At 36.6% G+C, this 18,582-nt stretch overlaps 1 protein-coding gene across 1 annotated transcript; it reads right to left on the bottom strand.

Annotated features, from left to right (window-relative positions):
- Nucleotides 1–2,203: 2,203 nt before the first annotated feature.
- LOC107831512 (ribonuclease 3-like protein 3) lies at nt 2,204–17,480 on the bottom strand. Its single transcript, XM_075225475.1, has 3 exons — nt 16,961–17,480; nt 12,053–12,199; nt 2,204–2,604 (listed from the first exon to the last, which is right to left on the bottom strand). Exons 1-3 carry the CDS (start codon nt 17,369–17,371, stop codon nt 2,305–2,307), a joined length of 858 nt encoding a protein of 285 aa, XP_075081576.1. The 5' UTR covers nt 17,372–17,480; the 3' UTR covers nt 2,204–2,304.
- Between the last annotated feature and the right edge of the window lie 1,102 nt (nt 17,481–18,582).

Here is an 18,582-nt window from a genome sequence, read left to right as displayed (position 1 = left end):
GACACGAATTCTCGCAGTATTTTGTTTTCCCTCTGCTTAATCCTGAATATGTCGGACATCCTTGTTGCTACCTTGATGGCACCGGCGTGCGCCCTTACGAAGGAGTCTGCTAGCATGGCGAACGAATTTATGGAGTTGGGAGCTAGGTTGTGGTACCATATCATGGCCCCCTTCGAGAGTGTTTCTCCAAACTTCTTCAGTAAGACGGACTCGATCTCATCGTCTTTTATGTCGTTGCCTTTCACCGCGCACGTATAGGCAGTGACGTGTTCATTGGGATCTGAGGTCCCGTTGTATTTTGGGAGTTCTGGAATTCTGAACTTCTTTGGAATGGGTTTCGGAGCCGCTTCCTCTGGGAACGGCCGTTGCACGAACTTCCTCGAATCTACACCCTTCAGGACTAGGGGCGCGCCCGGGATTTTGTCGACTCTGAAATTATAAGTTTCGACCTTCTTATCGTTGGCTGCTATCATTTTCTCGCCCGACTCGATCCTTTTGGTGAGGTCCTCTAGCATTTTCACGATGGAAGGATCGACTACTGATCTGTTGTTGCTTGACCTCTCCGGTACCTGTTCGGCTAGGGAAATAGTTTCCGGCGCTACTGTGTTGGGAGTCTTCGGGTGGCTTTGCAACTGAGCGATAGCCAACTTTTATGCCTGCAACATTTCAAAAATATTATGAAGACTAAATTCCTGTACTTCCCGAGCCGGGGTATTTTGGGCTTCCTGTTGGTCGCCATGATGTATGCTTCCGTCGATGTGTGAGGTTCCGTCTACCTGATGGGCGTCTTGCGAACCCGTGTCCACTGGAATAGGTCCAGGTGCGTTATCGAGGTTCTGCGGTGGCGCACCAACGACTGGAATAGCCGCACCATTCTCGCCATGATTTTCGAGGTAATCGTTCTCAACTCTATTTACCGAGCCAGACATTCCGACCTGAAATCAGAAGATCTTAGACAAGAAAAAGTATGAAAGATAACTGGCGTTTCTGTAACAAAACCAGCAAGAAAATAATCACTATTATTTTTAGCCTCATGACGGGCGCCAAACTGTTTACCGTGAAAATGGTAACAACAATTAAATATGTAAATAGGACTCTAAAAATACGTGATCTATTTTTATGCTAGTTGTTAGAGCAGTTGATGCTAGGCGGATGGGATTTAACGATGAAGTATAAGCTAAAACCGGGCAGTGATCAAACCGAGGGGCTTGCTACCCGGGCTTCGGACTAGTCGATGAAAGGCCTCAGGGTCTATATCCGGCTCGAGCTCGAGCTATCGAGGGTAGCCGGAAAGGGGATAACAGCTAAGAAATAATTAAAAAAGGCTCTTAATGACCAATATCGAACAATAAATGAAGAACAAGTATGAAACCAAAAAATGAAAAGAGTAGCCTCGGGCAAGTAAGTTAGAGAGAAAAGAGAGAGAGATATTATTGATCTTGTGTAGAATGGTTGAAGCAACAATAGCCCCTTACAAAGTGGTGTGGATTCCCTTTATATAGGAGGGGAATCCGGTTATTGTATGACATACATTAATTATAAAAGCATGAAGATAGGACGGCTAGATGTGACGCCTCGACACAGGCTCCGGGTAGGCCAGCTCTGTCAGACTTAGCTGCATGCCTTGGGAATTCTCCTTTTTGCTCTAGCCTCGATCTTCGTCTTCTTGGAGTCGGGCCTCGACGAGCCCCGAGGGAGGGGACTCGATCGCAACTCCACGTCCTCGGTGTCTCGAGATATTCTTCTGAAGTGACTTGATAGCAAGAAATTAGGCCATCTGATTTCGCCGCATACATGTAATCCAACTCCAGGCTAGTCTTGCCATAGCATAGAAGTGGCCTTTAGTTATTAAATTGGATACATAATCAATTATATAATTACTTAATTATTGATGCAACGTTGCTAAACTTGAGCAATCATATATGAAATTGCAATATGGACTGCAATTTTAATCTCATTTGAAATTAGTGTGTAATTATATGCATCTGAATATATCAGCCAGCTCACGGAATCTATCGGCATTAATTAGTTTCATAGAATTTCCAAACCAAATATTTTCTCTTCAGAATTGTAATCAAATTTTATACATTTTTTTCAAAAGAAAATGCATCTGCCAGAGTGTCATTATGTTGGTCCTTTCCACATGAGAAATTTATTAGTTTGCGATGATAGTTAAATTTTAGTTGTAACAGAGAAAAAAATAAGTACACAAATAATAAGTATATAAATAAGCATTATGGATTTATGACATAGTGACAGTGCACAGTTTCTTAATGACACGAGATCGATACGAATTAGCATACATCAGTTTTGTGTTTCATTACAAGCACTATTATCACAAGTAGCTTCCACGCTAAAGTTTTTGACAATTTGGCAATAAGCATTATGTGCAGCCCTATTTAAGGCAATTAATTTTTTGCCACTAAATTTTCCCTTTCCCACAAATTTTCCATCAACAAAAACATCAATTTCTCCTGTTTCTTCCCATTTATCAACAAGTTCAACTCTCCATCCATTTTTCTGACAAACCTCATAGAATTTTGTAACTGGATGAGTTTCCAGATTTGCTGGAGTGATCAGTGGCTGCAACAAACCTTCTGTAACCTGTCCAAACTATAGCTTGTTAATAGGGCTTTCTTCTATACACATAGGCATATCTAATATTTAAAGTTAATATAAATTGTGTAGTCACAACATCTACTACTAGTTTTGTGACCGTAGATTTGAACTTCGTATATATAGTGTACTAGTATTGGTGCAAAAGAGTGACGAAATCCATATGGATTGAAGGCAAATGTGAGAAGTAAAGGGCAACATGCTTCTTTGAAGTGAACGGACGATTTACTAGAAACTTAAAAATGCCAAACATATATGAATTCAGTACTTTTAATAATTAAATAGCAATTAAGATAACTAGTTCAAGTATCTTAATATAAAATAATGTTGAGCTCGAAGAATTGATGTTTTCCGAGGGTCTATCGGAAACAACATCTCTACCTCTCCAGGTAGGGGTAAGACCTAGGTACACACTACCCTCCCAGACCCCACACGTGGAATTATACATAGTTTGTTATTGTTGTTGTTTTTCTTAAAAAAGTGTATGATTCCCGTACAGTGTATGACTTTAGGCAATAAGTAGTAACCTCTTGCTTCACATCACTTTGTCGCATTAAGCGATGACTTTAATAATGCCTGAATATGTGTGTACATGTGTTTTAGAAAATGGGGCCAAGCCTTGCATTATCCCAATAATATCGGGAAAGATGCCCGAGGGGAACATTTCTGTCTTGCAGCTGAAAGGAGTCAAAAACCAGGAGCCCACATTTCTGGCCTCCCTTTGTGTTGAGAATGTCAAGCGCTCTTCCGGTCCGATCCGTGCGACCGTGAAGAAGCACTTGTGGAATATGCAAATCTGATACCGTAGGAACTGCCAAAGCGCGTGTCGCCAAGGAGGACTATGAATCACAAGATTGAATCAGTGTCAGGTGCGAAGCCACCTGCCCATGCGCATATAGAATGTCACACCCCGAGCTCACTGAGCTTCAGGGAAGTTGGCCTAAATGCTTGATTTAGGAATTATTGTACCATCAAAGTCTCCTTATGGTTCGCCAGTGTTGTTCCAGAAGAAACATGATAGTACCCTAAGGATTTACGTTGAGTATTGGGTCCTGAACAAGATTACGGTGAAGAATAAGTACCCTACCCCGCTGATGGAGGACATGATTGACAGATTGGTGTTGAAGTTGTCAAACTCCCACATCGGTTGGGGAGAAAAATTATTGGAATTTTTCCTTTATAAAAGGAGACCTAATGTTTAGGATTTAAATACACCTCTCATTTGCCTTCTTATCTTCTTAAGGCATTTGTATCTTCTCTCTTTAGTATTATTTCACTTGTATTTTTGGAGTGAAATAAAATATTGGTTGTGTCCGAGGAAGTAGGCAATATTGGCCGAACCTCGTAAATTCTGGTGTTCTTTTATTGTTGTCTTATTGTCTTATTTATTATTTGGTGGCTGTCATAATTTTTGGTATAGTAGTTGTGACTCATTCACACTATATACATTTGGCTTCCGCAACAATTGGTATCAGAGCCAAGGTACTGTCTAAGTATGCTTTGTGGTTACAGCATAGTCTGATCTTCCACATCAGAAAAGATTTATCTTGGTACTGTGTCAAGGTTCTGTCTTAGTATGCTCTGTGGTTGCAGCTTAGTCTGATCTTCCACACCACAAAGGAAATAATCTTGATTTGTGTCGTCAGCTATTAAATAATATTCGTGTCATAGATGGAAGATAATAAACAAGAAGAATATACATCAAGTGTCAACAATACGTCATCATTGGCATCTTCGCTTATGACAAGAATTGTGTCAAATGCGAAATTTGCGGTAGAAATTTTTGACGGGTCAGGACATTTTGGGATGTCACAAGGCGAGGTTCTAGATGTCCTTTTCAACAAGGGCTAGATCTTGCTATTAAAGAAAAGAGACCAGGTGCTATTGGAGAAGAAGATTGGAGAATTATCAATCGTGTTGCTTGCGGTACCATTCGATCCTACCTTGCTAGAGAGCAGAAATATCCATACACGAAGGAAACTTCTGCAAGTAAATTATAGAAAGCACTGGAGGATAAATTTTTGAAGAAAAACAGTCAAAATAAATTGTACATGAAGAAGAGACTGTTTCACTTCACCTATGTTCCTGGTACCACGATGAATGAACATATCACCAGTTTCAATAAGTTGGTCACAGATTTGCAAAATATGGATACAACTTTTGATGATGGTGACTTGGCCTTGATGTTGTTGGCGTCACTTCCTGATGAGTACGAGCACCTTGAAACTAATCTACTCCATGAAAATAATGAATTTTCTCTTAAAGAAGTTTGTTCGGCTTTGTACAGCTATGAACAAAGAAAGGGAGAAAAATAGAAGGGCGGATAAGGAGAAGCACTGGTTGTGAGGGGTCGTCCTCAAAATCAAATGAGGACAAAGAAGGGAAGATCCAAGTCAAGATCTAAACCCAGCAAAGATGAATGTGCCTTTTGTCGAGAAAAGAGGCACTGGAAGAAAGACTGTCCGAAGTTGAAGAATAAGGCCAAACATAACAATGGAAAGGCCATTATGGATTCAAATGTAGCTGATTGTGATGATTCAGACTTCTCATTAGTTACAACAGAGTCATCAACATTATCAGACATATGGTTGATGGACTCGGCTTGTAGCTATCATATGTGTCCCAACAGGGACTGGTTCGTGGAATTTCAAGAAGGAGAATATGGAGTCATCCACACAGCGGATAACAGCCCTCTTACCTCATATGGCATTGGTTCAATACGATTAAGGAACCATGATGGAATGATCAGAACATTAATAGATGTTCGATATGTACCGGATTTGAAGAAGAATCTCATCTCTGTGGGAGCCCTAGAATCAAAAGGGTTCAAAATCATTGCAAAAAATGGAGTGATGAGAGTATGCTCTGGTGCACTAGTGGTAATGAAGGCTAATCAGAAGAACAATAACATGTAACGTTATCGTGGTAGTATAGTTATTGGGACAGCGACAGTGACATCCAGTGACGACAAAGAGGTAGAAGCAACTAGGCTATGGCACATGCGCTTGGGACATGCTGGAGGAAAATCCTTGAAGACTCTATCAGATCAAGAATTGTTAAAAGGGGTAAAGACTTGCAACTTGGAGTTTTGCGTTTGGGGTCCTTCCAAAACACCTTCATTGGGTGGGAAGAACTATTTTTTAACCTTTGTTGATTATTTTTCCCGAAAAGTGTGAGTGTATACAATGAAAAGCAAAGATGAAGTGCCGGGAATTTTTTTCAAATGGAAGACGATGGTGGAGAACCAAACAGGCAGGAGGATCAAGTGTATTCGCACAGACAATGGAGGTGAATACAAAAATGATCATTTCAATAAGGTCTGTGAAAATGATGGCATCGTCCGACACTTCACTGTTAGACATACACCACAACAGAATGGAGTGGCAGAACGTATAAACCGGACCTTGCTGGAGAAGGTACGGTGTATGTTGTCCAATGCTGGCTTGGGCAAAGAATTTTGGGCTGAGGCAATTACATATGCATGTCACCTCATTAATCGTCTACCATCTGCTGCTATTGATGGCAAGACACCATTTGAAAAATGGTACGGAAAACCTGCTGTAGATTATAAATCTTTGCACGTGTTTGGCTCAACTGCATATTATCATGTGACAGAGTCAAAATTGGATCCAAGGGCAAAGAAGGCTATTTTTATAGGAATTACTTCTGGAGTCAAAGGATATCGCTTATGGTGTCCTATGACAAAGAAAGTAATATTCAGCAGGGATGTTACCTTTGATGAATCTGCTATGGTAAATAAGGTAACAGAAGATACCAAACAAAATGAAGGTGCTTCTAAGTAGGTGGAGTTTGAGGGAAAATTTATTTTTTCTACACAAGAAGCAGAGGAGGAAACAAATGAAGATTATCCTATGGAAGGAGAGCTAGTAGAGGAGATTCCAACTCAGGAACCTCAACAACAACTTGAATCAATAGCAACCAGCAGGCCAAAAAGGACAATAACGAAACCTGTTCGTCTCATAGAGACGGTTGCTTGTGCAACCTCAATTGTAGTTGATGATGTTCCTACCACTTATAAAGATGCAGTCCAAAGTTCAGAAGAAGATAAGTGGAGGATTGCCATGAATGATGAAATACAGTCTTTTCATCAGAATCATACATGAAGATTGGCCAGTCTCCCGAAGGGAAAGAAAGCAATTGGGTGCAAATGGGTATTTGCAAAGAAAGAAGGATTTCCTAACCAAGAAGATGCTCGCTACAAAGAAAGATTGGTGGCCAAAGGATATGCTCAAAAGGAGGAAATTGATTACAATGAAGTATTTTCTCCAGTTGTAAAACATTCCTCCATTAGAATTATGTTGGCTTTGGTAGCACAGTTGGATTTGGAACTAGTTCAGATGGATGTAAAAACTGCGTTTTTACATGAAAACTTGGAGGAGGAAATCTACATGACTCAGCCAGAAGGATTCAAAGTTGCTGGAAAGGAAAATATGGTGTGCAAACTTGAAAAATCGTTATACGGATTGAAACAATCTTCTAGACAATGGTACAAAAGATTTGACAAGTTTATGTTGCAGCAAGGGTACAAGAGAAGCAAGTACGATCATTGCGTGTATTTGCACAAGCTTAAAGATGGTTCCTTTGTATATCTTCTCCTATATGTTGATGATATGTTGATAGCTTCCAAGAATTCGGAAGAAATTGATAAGTTGAAGATTCAACTGAAGAAGGAGTTCGAGATGAAGGATCTGGGTGAGGCAAAGAAAATTCTTGGCATGGAGATAATAAGAGATAGATGTTCAAAGAAACTTTGTTTATCTCAGAAAGAATATTTGAAAAGAGTACTACAACGTTTTGGCATAGATAAAAAGAATAAGCCAGTTAGTACTCCACTTGCTCCCCATTTTAAGCTAAGTACTACTATGTTGCCAAAAGATGAAGTTGAACGAGAGTATATGTCAAAGGTACCATACGCAAATGTTGTTGGTAGCTTGATGTATGCAATGGTCTGCACAAGACCTGATATTTCACAAGTTGTTGGAGTTATTAGCAGATATATGCATAATCCAGGAAAGGAGCATTGGCAAGCTGTGAAGTGGATTCTACGGTATATTCATAATACTGTAGATGTTGGGTTAGTTTTTGAGCAGGAAGACAATCAGTCTGTAGTTGGATACTGTGACTCAGATTTTGCGGGTGATCTGGACAAACGAAGATCAACTACTGGTTATGTGTTTACTTTTGCAAAGGCACCAGTTAGTTAGAAGTCTATTTTGAAGTCAACAGTTGCTTTGTCTACAATAGAGGCAGAGTATATGGCTATTATAGAGGCTGTGAAGGAAGCAATTTGGCTTCAAGGATTGCTAAAGGAGCTTGATGTTGAACAAAAAGGTATCACAATTTTTTGTGATAGTCAAAGTGCTATTCAATTAGCGAAGAACCAAGTTTATCATGCAAGGATGAAGCACATTGATGTTCGGTATCAGTTCGTACGAGAAATCATAGAAGAATGTGGAGTCACAGTGAAGAAAATTCATACTACAGAGAATCCTGTTGATATGCTGACAAAAATGGTGACTGCGGTCAAGTTTCAACATTGTTTGGATTTGATCAACATTGTTGAACACTGAAAATTGAAGATGAAGGCACAACCAAAATTTGTTATTAAGAGAAAATTGAAGATGTGGAATTTTGCCAAGGTGGAGATTTGTTGAAGTTGTCAAACTCCCACATCGGTTGGGGAGAAAAATTGTTGGGATTTTTCCCTTATAAAAGGAGACCTAATGTTTAGGATTTAAATACACCTCTCATTTGTCTTCTTATCTTCTTAAGGCATTTGTATCTTCTCTCTTTAGTATTATTTCACTTGTATTTTTGGAGTGAAATAAAATATTGGTTGTGTCCGAGGAAGTAGGCAATATTGGCCGAACCTCGTAAATTCTGGTGTTCTTTTATTGTTTTCTTATTTATTATTTATTATTTGGTGGCTGTCATAATTTTTGGTATAGTAGTTGTGACACATTCACACTATATACATTTGGATTCCGCAACAATTGGGAGGCGCAACTATGTTTACCAAGATTGATCTGAAGATAGAATATTGGCAAGTGATTTTCGAGGCTGATGAACACAAATAATTTATGTGATACAGTATGTGTAATTTGACTTCTTGATCATGCCGTTTGGCTTGATGAATGTTCTCGCAATGTTTTGCATCTTGATGAACCAAGTCTTCCGGGAATATATAGACGAGTTTGTAGTAGTCTACCTGGATGATATTGTGGTATATATCAAGGCATTGTTGGAGCACCTTGATTATTTGATGATGGTCCTAGCTCGGCTAAGGGAGAATAAGTTATATGTGAAGCTTTCTAAATTCACCTTTGTCCAAAAGTAGATTGATTTTCTTCGTCATGTCATTGAGGAGGGGCAGATCAATAAGATGGACCAGTAGAAGGTATAGGCTATGATGGACTAGCTGCCACCCAAGGATATCCATGCCTTAAAGGTGTTCCTTGGCCTATGCAACTTCTATCACCGGTTCGTGAGGAACTACTCCCTCATATATTGATGTGTCGTTCACAGAGCTCTTAAAGAAGGCCACGTCTTGGAATTGGTCTCTCAAGCAGCTGCAGGCCTAGGATGCTTTGAAAATGGCTACGTCCAGCAATCTGGTATTGCCCCTTCTTGATTTAATCAGTCTTTTTGAAGTACAGACTAATGCTTCATATTTACGCCCTAGGCGGAGTTCTGCTGCACAATGGCTATCTCGTTGCTTACGAAAGTTGAAATCTGAAGGATGTTGAGCGATGCTATAACGCACACGAGAAAGAGTTAATGGTTGCCATCGATTATCTCTGCCTTTAGAGGCAATACTTGTTGGGGACCTTGTTCATTGTGAAGATGGACAACATGGCTATCAGTTAGTTTAGGACCTAGCCAAAGCTGAACAACGACATACTAGATGGCAGGAACTTCTCATCGAGTTTAACTTTAATTTGGAGTACAAAGTGGGAAGACCAACCAAGTTGCTGATGCACTAAGTTGGAGAGCAAACTTAGCATCGGTGTGCCTACTCGCCATTCTCAAGGAAGCGAACTGTCTACCATTATAAAGGATCAGATACGTGAACTGCTTAGCAAAGACCTTACTACCTAGTATTTGATCAGCTTTGCGAATCATGGCAAGACTCGATAGTTCTACATGGAGGATGGGTTTCTTAGAGCAAAAGGGAACCGCCTATATGTTCCTAAGGGAGGTGATCTGCGGAAAACCCTCCTGAAAGAGTGTCACGATACTCTTTTGGGGAGGGGGGATCTTAGAGAAGAATGGACCATGGCGCTGCTGTGTCGTGCTTATTATTGGCCCCATATGGAAAATGATGTTGCTCAATATGTGAGGACTTGCTTGGTGTGTCATTAAGACAAGATTGACCGCCTGACCAAAGCGAGCTTCTGGAGCCCTTGCCTATCCCGAAGAGGCCTTAGGAAGAGTGTCTCGTAAGATTTCAATACCGACTTGCCCAAGGTCAGAGATTTCACCACTATTCTTGTCATGGTCAATCGATTTTCTAAATATGCTACTTTTATTGTGGCCCCAAAGTATGTATCTTCTGAAGAGACATCTCGACTCTTCTTTACTCATATTGTCAAATATTAGCGGCTGCCTAGAGATATTGTTAGTGATCACGATTCTCGCTTTAGTAGCAACTTTTGGACCAAGCTCTTCAACTGTCTCGGGTCCAAGTTGAGCCACAATTTGAGTTTTCATCCCCAATTTGATGGCCAGACAGAACGGTTCAATGGCATGCTGGAGGAGTACCATCGACACTTTGTTACTAGCTCGCAGAAGAATTGGGTGAACCTGTTGGATGTTTCTCAATTGTGTTTCAATTACCAAAAGAGCTTGAGTAACAACAAGAGAGCATTTGAAATTGTTACCAGTCAACAACCACTCCTCCCGTAGCAGATGCCCCAAATATGTCAAAATCTCCTAGAGCTGTCAGGTTCTAGAAGGATTGGAAGTAGAACCTAGAGATAGAGTGGAGCTATCTTGAGAAGGCCCAGAAGCGGATAAAAAAGCATGTTAATCAGAACTGCCGCTTCGTGGAATATCAAGTTGGGACAAAGTAATAGTGAAAATGCCAAAGCGATACCTATTTGTGGGGATCTCGCCTATTGCAAAAATCCATTGGACATCTCTTCATTGTGAAGCGCAATGAGAAGGTGGAATACCATATTGATATCCCAACTTGGTGGAAGATCCATCATGTTTTCCATGTTAGTTTGCTAAAACCTTATCAGGAAGACAAGGATGCTCTCTCAAGAAACCAGCTCACTATACCTGGTATCCGAGAAAACAAATCAACTGAGAAGAAATTGTCGAAGCTATACTTGATGACCAGATGATTCATGCCTCACGGAAAAATCATCAGGAGTTCCTCGTGAATGGAGAGGATGTGATGCCAAGGAGAACACATGCGAGAGGTTGAAAAACCTCAAAGACTTCAAGGACTTTATCGATGACTATCTTGCGAGGAAGGCGTCGAGGATGTCGCTAAATAAGATGGGGGAGAATGTCATAGGCTGCTTTCCATCCTTGCCCCATGACCCCTTGGCTCTGGTAAACCTCCTAGCATCGAGTGTCATGGACGACCCCATGGTCTTGGCTGCGGCAAATCAGAAGTATGTTTGTGCCTATGTTGCCCACATGTAGCCCGCGCTCGCGCCCGTGCCCGCCCCCGCGCACGTGCCCAGCGGCATGCAATGCCCACAAGTGCCTGTGAGTAGAGAACACCCTCAATGTCTGCCCGCAGCTAGCGCCTACAAGTATATGCCCCGCTACCAATGCCCATACGCCCATGCCCCTCGCGCAACACACAAGGCCACCACCCCTACAAGTGTCGCATATTGGACCAGTTTTCCCTTTGTATAAGGTTAGGTTCCTTTTCATGTAAATATAGACTAGTTTTACTTGTGTTTTTATTTTAATTTTCTAGCTTTTTTATGTCTACTCCCGTAAATTAGGTTTTTATTTTTAAGACATATATAAGGGAGGTATAGTCGTTTACAAGAAATCAAGTCTCTTTACTGATGTTTCCTCCTCCCTGCACCACATTGGCTTTCTTGTAATCATTGTTCTCTATAAATACAAGCAAGCTTTCATTCAATTCTCTCGTTACAAATTATGATCTTGACATTGGCTTTTTCGCACCGCACTGACAATCTAGTCTAGCGCATAAAGGGGGCCTTCGGTTGGCGCAAAGTAATGACACAGAAGTAGGTTGCTTTGCCTTATGTTACCCTTCCGAGACATTTCAGAAAGGCGCACATAACAGTATGTATGTATGTATGCAAGTAGTATAAAGTTGTATGTTTTATTGACATGTACATCCGCTTTCGTAATACTACACCACCCTAGCTATACTGTTAATCCACAAATAAATGTAAACATTCAAAGTGAAGCAACAAAGCACCTGCCAAGTTGTATCCATGGAGAAATTGCAATCAATATAAATGGCACCAATGAGGGATTCAACTATATCAGCCAGCACCTTTGGGGGATCAATAAGGCCTGTTGAATGCAAAGGATACTCTAAAGTTGCATCTCTGAATTCTTCCACCTATGGAAATAGTAAACTTGTAAGCAAACTTATATCAACCAGTGGTGGATGTACGGGTTCAGCAGCAATATGTTTACTACTTTTTCAGCTATATAGAGAGAGAGAAAAAGCGTAAAACAGTAGGTAGTGTAATGGTACAAATGATAGAGACAGAGCAAGTATTTCAGTCATCAAGACATTACTACAGATGGCAGAAGTATTATTATGTTTCTCACCAGTCATAAAGTCATCCAGAAAGTTTTTCGCTCTATAGCAGTTCAAGATTAAAAGCACGTACTTAGTTTACTAAAAATGGATGGGGAAAATGCATGCGCCATTGGAATTAAACACGCTTGAGGTCATTAAAATTTAATCCAACCAGCTTCTGAATAGGGGTTTACATATGTTAGGTTGGTTCGGATTTTATAATTATGAAACCAAACCAATTGTGTCGGATTATTAAATTTAAAGACCAAACCAAACCAATAAAACTCGGGTTTTTCACTCTCAGTTTTTCTCGGGTTTTCGGGTTATTCGGATTTTTTTCGAATTTTTTTCCGGTAAAATCTTCGTAAAACAAAACATATCAATTATGCTCTAAATATTTCTTTAGTCCTAGTAAGATACAACTATATAAAGTATTTTCCAAGAAAATAATACAAAATATGAGATATGTCATGGCATTATCCTAAATATTCAACAATAAAATTATGTAATATAAATATTGCTAATTAAAAAGTCATAATAAAAATAAACATAATCTAAGAGTACTAAGACATGCTAAATAAGTAGACTAATAAGGGAGTATTAAATACATGACTACACGCAAAAGAAAAAAGAAAAATAGGTTATGCATTTTATCTAAATTATTGCAAAACAAAAAATAGATATTCAATACATTCCGGTTCGTAGTATTGAATTAAATGTCTTTTGTTAACATTAGTATTGATTTGATTTTGGTTTGGGCTTTTGTTAGCACTATTTAATTTACTAATGTTAATGGCTATAAAATTTATTGGAACATTCAAAAGTTCTAAGTCCAACATTGAAATAATACCTCAAAAAAACAAAATTATGAGATCTTTTAAAAAAATTTATGAATTACATCACAATAAGTATAATTATATATTAAATATACCTAAAATTTCTATATATGTAATGTCGGGTTGGTTTGGTTTCGGTTTGACTTTCTTTAGTTAAAACCAAACCAAACCAATAATGGTCAGTTTTTTTTTTCAACACCAAACCAAATCAAACCAACCCATAATCGAATTTTTTTCTCGGTTTAACTCGAATTATTGGGTTGGTGTGGTTTGTCGGTTTCATTTGTACACCACTACTGCTGAAAGTGAAACAATGGATTCATTCGTAGCTACCTAGTTTTTTCTATTAGATCTGACAAATACTTTGTCTTTATGATTCTTGAGACTTTGAGATAATACATATTTTCCTCATGGACTTTTGTCCGGTTTCTCTAGAAGGTCATTAAAGTTTAGACCGCATCAAGAATTAGAATATAAAAGATTTCCACCATTTTCGGCCTATGGACCAAATAAACCAAGTTTTTTTGTTACTTATGGCATTTAGTATTAAAGACTTTATGGAAACTAATACCAAAAAGAAACCCTTGGAATCGAAACGTCTATAGCAAAGTTTATTCACAACCTAAAATCAATTTATAAGATTAACACCAAATATCACGTTGAATAGGTAACACGTTAAAAATGATACTACTGAACAATGTGCAGCTATACTTTACTTCCTTACCCAATCTTCTCTTCTCTCCACCATGAAAAAGAGTTACCTTTTGATCAGTCACAAATAATAAATGCAATTCAAAACATTTTTTTTTAAATAACAAATATTGGAGAGGCAATTTCTTAAAGATTTATCACTAAGTAATATGTTTACTACTCACATACACAACCTTAGTTTTCAATATCTCTCTCTTTTTTATTTCAAAATTTTGAAACAACAAATAAAAAAAAAAACAAAGCAGATCAAATATTTTCATCACTAAGTAATAAATTGAGACTCCAAGTCACACCGAAGAGTAAGTGAAAACTCTATGATCCTTGATGGGATGGGGTGTGATGAATAGAAAATGTTATTTCCATGTCCCAATTTAATTATCTGGAGGTGTTAGGATTTAGAGAATCAAATAAGTTGTTCATTGACCGTAATTTATTTATATACCTTTAAAATATTTTGAATATTGTGATTTATAGTATTTTTTATGTAATTTTTAAATATATAAGTTTTATTTCTAAAAACTTAAATTTTGAATATTTAAATACAATTCGAAAAACGAAATGTATCACTAAATTAGGACAGAGGGAATACTTTTTTCTTCTTATTTTTCAAAATTTTGAAACAACAACAAAAAAAGAAGAAGAATAAAGCATGGACTCACACAGAGATAAAACATTGTCATATACTATATTATAAGTATGAAGCCCAAAGATTAAGGTTAGATTACCAAAATGCCTAATAATAGCTAGATGACCATTTTGTCCTTTAAACACCACATCTATAATATATAATTTGTACCAAAAAGTAAAATTACTTTTCAATAAATAATAAGGTTGTACTACAATAAATCAGGTGAATGGGAAGAGACTTGGCGTGGAGTTTCGTGTATTACCCAAGAACTTAATGCAGTATATTCAATATCTGTTGCTTTCATCTTCCAATACTTATTACAAACAACGGTTCAAATTCTTCAGAATATTATATATCATATTCCACTAATTTGAGCTTTCCCTATTTTGTGGTCCGATGATGTTTTCCTTTTGTTTATTCAGCATGCTTTAGGTGCTCTTTGCCCTTCCTCTCTAGCTCTTTATATGTGTGTGTGAATTCCTAGTGGGTCTTTTGTGGTTGGTAATAATAGAATTTTACGAATGGGAGGTTGTCATGGTTAATATAAATTGAGTATTTTGTTAATTGGTTTATGCAGTTAATTTTAATTTGTTACTTGGGATTCTAACAATTTCTTGAATTTTTTTTATTTTTTTTTTGCTTATTACATCAAAATAGCTGCAATTTTGTTTAACTTACACTTAATTTATTATTTCTTTCCAGTGAGTTGGAAACTCATTTCATTGACTGCCGTGTTGTTGCTAATTTAGCAATCATTCATTTGGTGATATTCATGACCATGATAGGCTATGCAAATTATGTACTTATATTATACAAAGAAAAGAAATATTTTAATTAACACATCAAAATTAATATGATCTTTGTAACCTTTAGAATTGCATATGATATATGTGTACTATTTTAGTACGGTCAAATTTTTGTCCTACTCCAAAAATAAAATATAGGTAGATAAACTTTCCTCCTTCATTGGCTATTTAAAATAGCCAATTACATTGAATTTTCTTTTTCAATACGGTCAGCCCAATATTTTCAAGGACTTAATAGTTCTTACTTCTAATTTATTCTAACCATGCAATCAGAAACTTTGAGAGATTCTTTTGAGAAAATTTACAAATAAAAATATTAATAGTTGTAGAACGTAGTTAGATTTGTGAGTACGATAAAAATTAGTCCCCCCCCCCCCCCCCAACTTTGTATTTAAAATCAAAGCTGTTGGTAAAAAGACTTTCTGGTACAATATTTTTGGACAGAAAAAATAAAAACTCATTATAATAAATACTATATTAGATAAACAAAAAAAACAATATAGTGAATGTTACGAAATTAGCAGCCACGGTAATAAATATTACTAATAAATTTAATTTGTTAAATGTCTCATGCATGTATAATAATTTTTTAAAGTTAGCATTTACATATGATAATTTATCTTCTCTTTCTATTTCTCTTAGCTTGAATTTTAGATTTTTTATGATTTATTAATACAATTATTTTCTTATAAATGCAATCCTTCACTTATAAATGCAATCATAATTCAAAATATTTTTACTATCCATGTACAAAATAAAAAAATATCATATACTAATAAATAATAATCACGAATACTAATTTTTTCCCGTCTCCTAATTAATGTCAACAAAATTTATTTTATATGTGCTTATTTATAGAATAATATTATTCTCATCAATAGTATTCTCTTCTCCGAACTTTTTATCTTCTTTGTTTTTTAGGTCTTGAATATTTTGAATAAGAATGAGACTTCCATGCGGGACTTGTGGAGATGCATTCAGTCACCGAAAGTGACATAACAAATATAAGACTCACAAGTTTTATTTTTTTATCTTTTTTGGAGAACGCCCAAGCATTAACTTATTACATATATGTCACTTTTATAATTTTAAAAGCTTGACTTAATTCTATCAGAGTAACTTCAATTTCTTTGCGTTTTTTCTTTTCTTTAGAGCACTTTCATATGGAGAGAGTAATATACTTTTTGATCGTCATTCATGTTAGGAAACACTAATTACTTGATTTTATTTACTTTCACGTACTAGATTAATGAATGATTGGTCTTTATTATCTTTTCATGATTTGAGATTATTTTAAACATAAAATAAGAGGAAAAATTATGACTATATTATAGTGAAAATTAAGTTAACATATGATTGACATTTTAGACCATTTAATTGAGATTTGTTTTTGTATTCACTGTTTTTGCTACCTTTCATAGCAATCTTAAAATTTATTCAGATTATGATTTAAATTATTAATTATTTTCTTTTAATGCTTTATTTTATAACTTGAAACACGTTTTTAAACATGTAGTTCTTTTTAGATTTTTTTTTTAGGAATTAATATGGGATTCCTGTTCAGAAACTAGTAATAATAAAAAACAGCACTTACTTGTCCCTTAAGTAGAGGTTTCTTGTGGCGTAAATACTTATGAAAGTCGTATTTGACGGCTACCCTTGCGAGTTTTTCTGTATCTACGTTGGCGGCTCGCAGCCGCGTCAACTTTCCCGGAGGCAAATCAGGGTGAAGAAAGTAATGCTCTTTTGCTATTAGCAAATTTAGCACAGAGTCACCCACGTATTCAAGCCTTTCGTATGACTCACAGCAGTTTTCTTGGATAGAAGAATGAGTAAAAGCTTGATATAGCAAATTAGGATTCTTGAATTTGTATCCTATGATCTCTTCTACTTCTTCCACATATCTCTCCCATGACTGAAGGAGATGGGCAGTTTCGTCGTTCTCCGATATATGAAACTCTTGGAATAATGAACTTAGAGAGACTTGTTCTAATTTCTCTTCCATGGCTTTTTTCACAAAGAGGGAAGGTTTTCAGGAGATGGTTTGTATACAATGTTTTATTTGAGAATGGCCTAGAAGTCGGCACGATGAAATAGATATTAACTATTGTTCAGAACAAGGAATTTTCTCTTTAAATAAACGACGTTGACAAAATAGCTAATACAGCTAGCAAGAAGATGTTGATAGCGTGTAGCATGACGCCCTAGGTTTTGTATTTTAGGAAAATACAATGTGATTCCAACTAGTAGCGAAATTTGGAATTTCTCAAGGATGTTCAAATTTGAAATACATTAAAAAATATTCCGGCAAAAGGTGTTCAATATATATTATATACCTATAAAATCTAAAATTTTATCGATATACGCAATATAATTTTTCCGATAAAGGATGGTCAATTGACCATGCCCTAAGCAAAGTGGGGCTTCGCTCATGATTCCAACGATGGTGTGGCTAGAGGGTAACAAACTTGAGCCTGTTTGAATTTGCTTATTTTAAGTGCTTTTAAGTCAAAACAAGTCAAAGTAAAAAAATACTTTTAAACACTTGTTTTTAAGCTAAAATGACAAAAATAAGTCAAAAACCAAAAGGTAGAATTCCTAACTTATATCTTTGGGCTTAAAAGTCACTTACAATAAGCTCATCCAAACGAGCTCTTTATGAGCACCCGATATTTATATTAAACTATATTATTTTACTATGATCAAGTGACCAAGTCAAACAAGTTAGTATATATGTTAATTAATTATTACAATTTAGAGAGGGGCCTATTACATAGTTAAAGACATACAGTATTTCCTTGTTATACAAATAGCCATCCAGATTCAATGTTTACCTTTTGCTAGACGGTATATATAAATTATACAATAATTATACATAGTTATATACATATTATGCATAAATTTTACATATATTATATATATCCCGACAGTTTATTATTTAAAAAATTAGGTAAACGTTTATTTGGGTTAATTTTTCTATTTCGTTTATTGAGTTGCTAAAGTATACTGCTTAGTTTCTACTTTTCTACGGATATACATGCATATGTAGATAATTACGCATTTATTAATATATTGTTATTGACAAAGCAATAAATGGTCTCAATTTGTAGCTTGACCATATATGAAGTTTGGTTAAAAATTAAAATAAAAGCTGGCTAGAATTCTTTGCTTCGAGGAAGAAGATCTTCAATAATTTAATTGTGGATTCAAAAATTC

The sequence above is a fragment of the Nicotiana tabacum genome, chromosome 11 (genome assembly GCF_000715075.1).
Source record: "Nicotiana tabacum cultivar K326 chromosome 11, ASM71507v2, whole genome shotgun sequence".
Lineage (NCBI taxonomy): Eukaryota > Viridiplantae > Streptophyta > Magnoliopsida > Solanales > Solanaceae > Nicotiana > Nicotiana tabacum.
The sequence above is the reverse complement of the archived record's forward strand: the minus strand, read 5'-3'. Positions and strand labels throughout refer to the sequence as shown.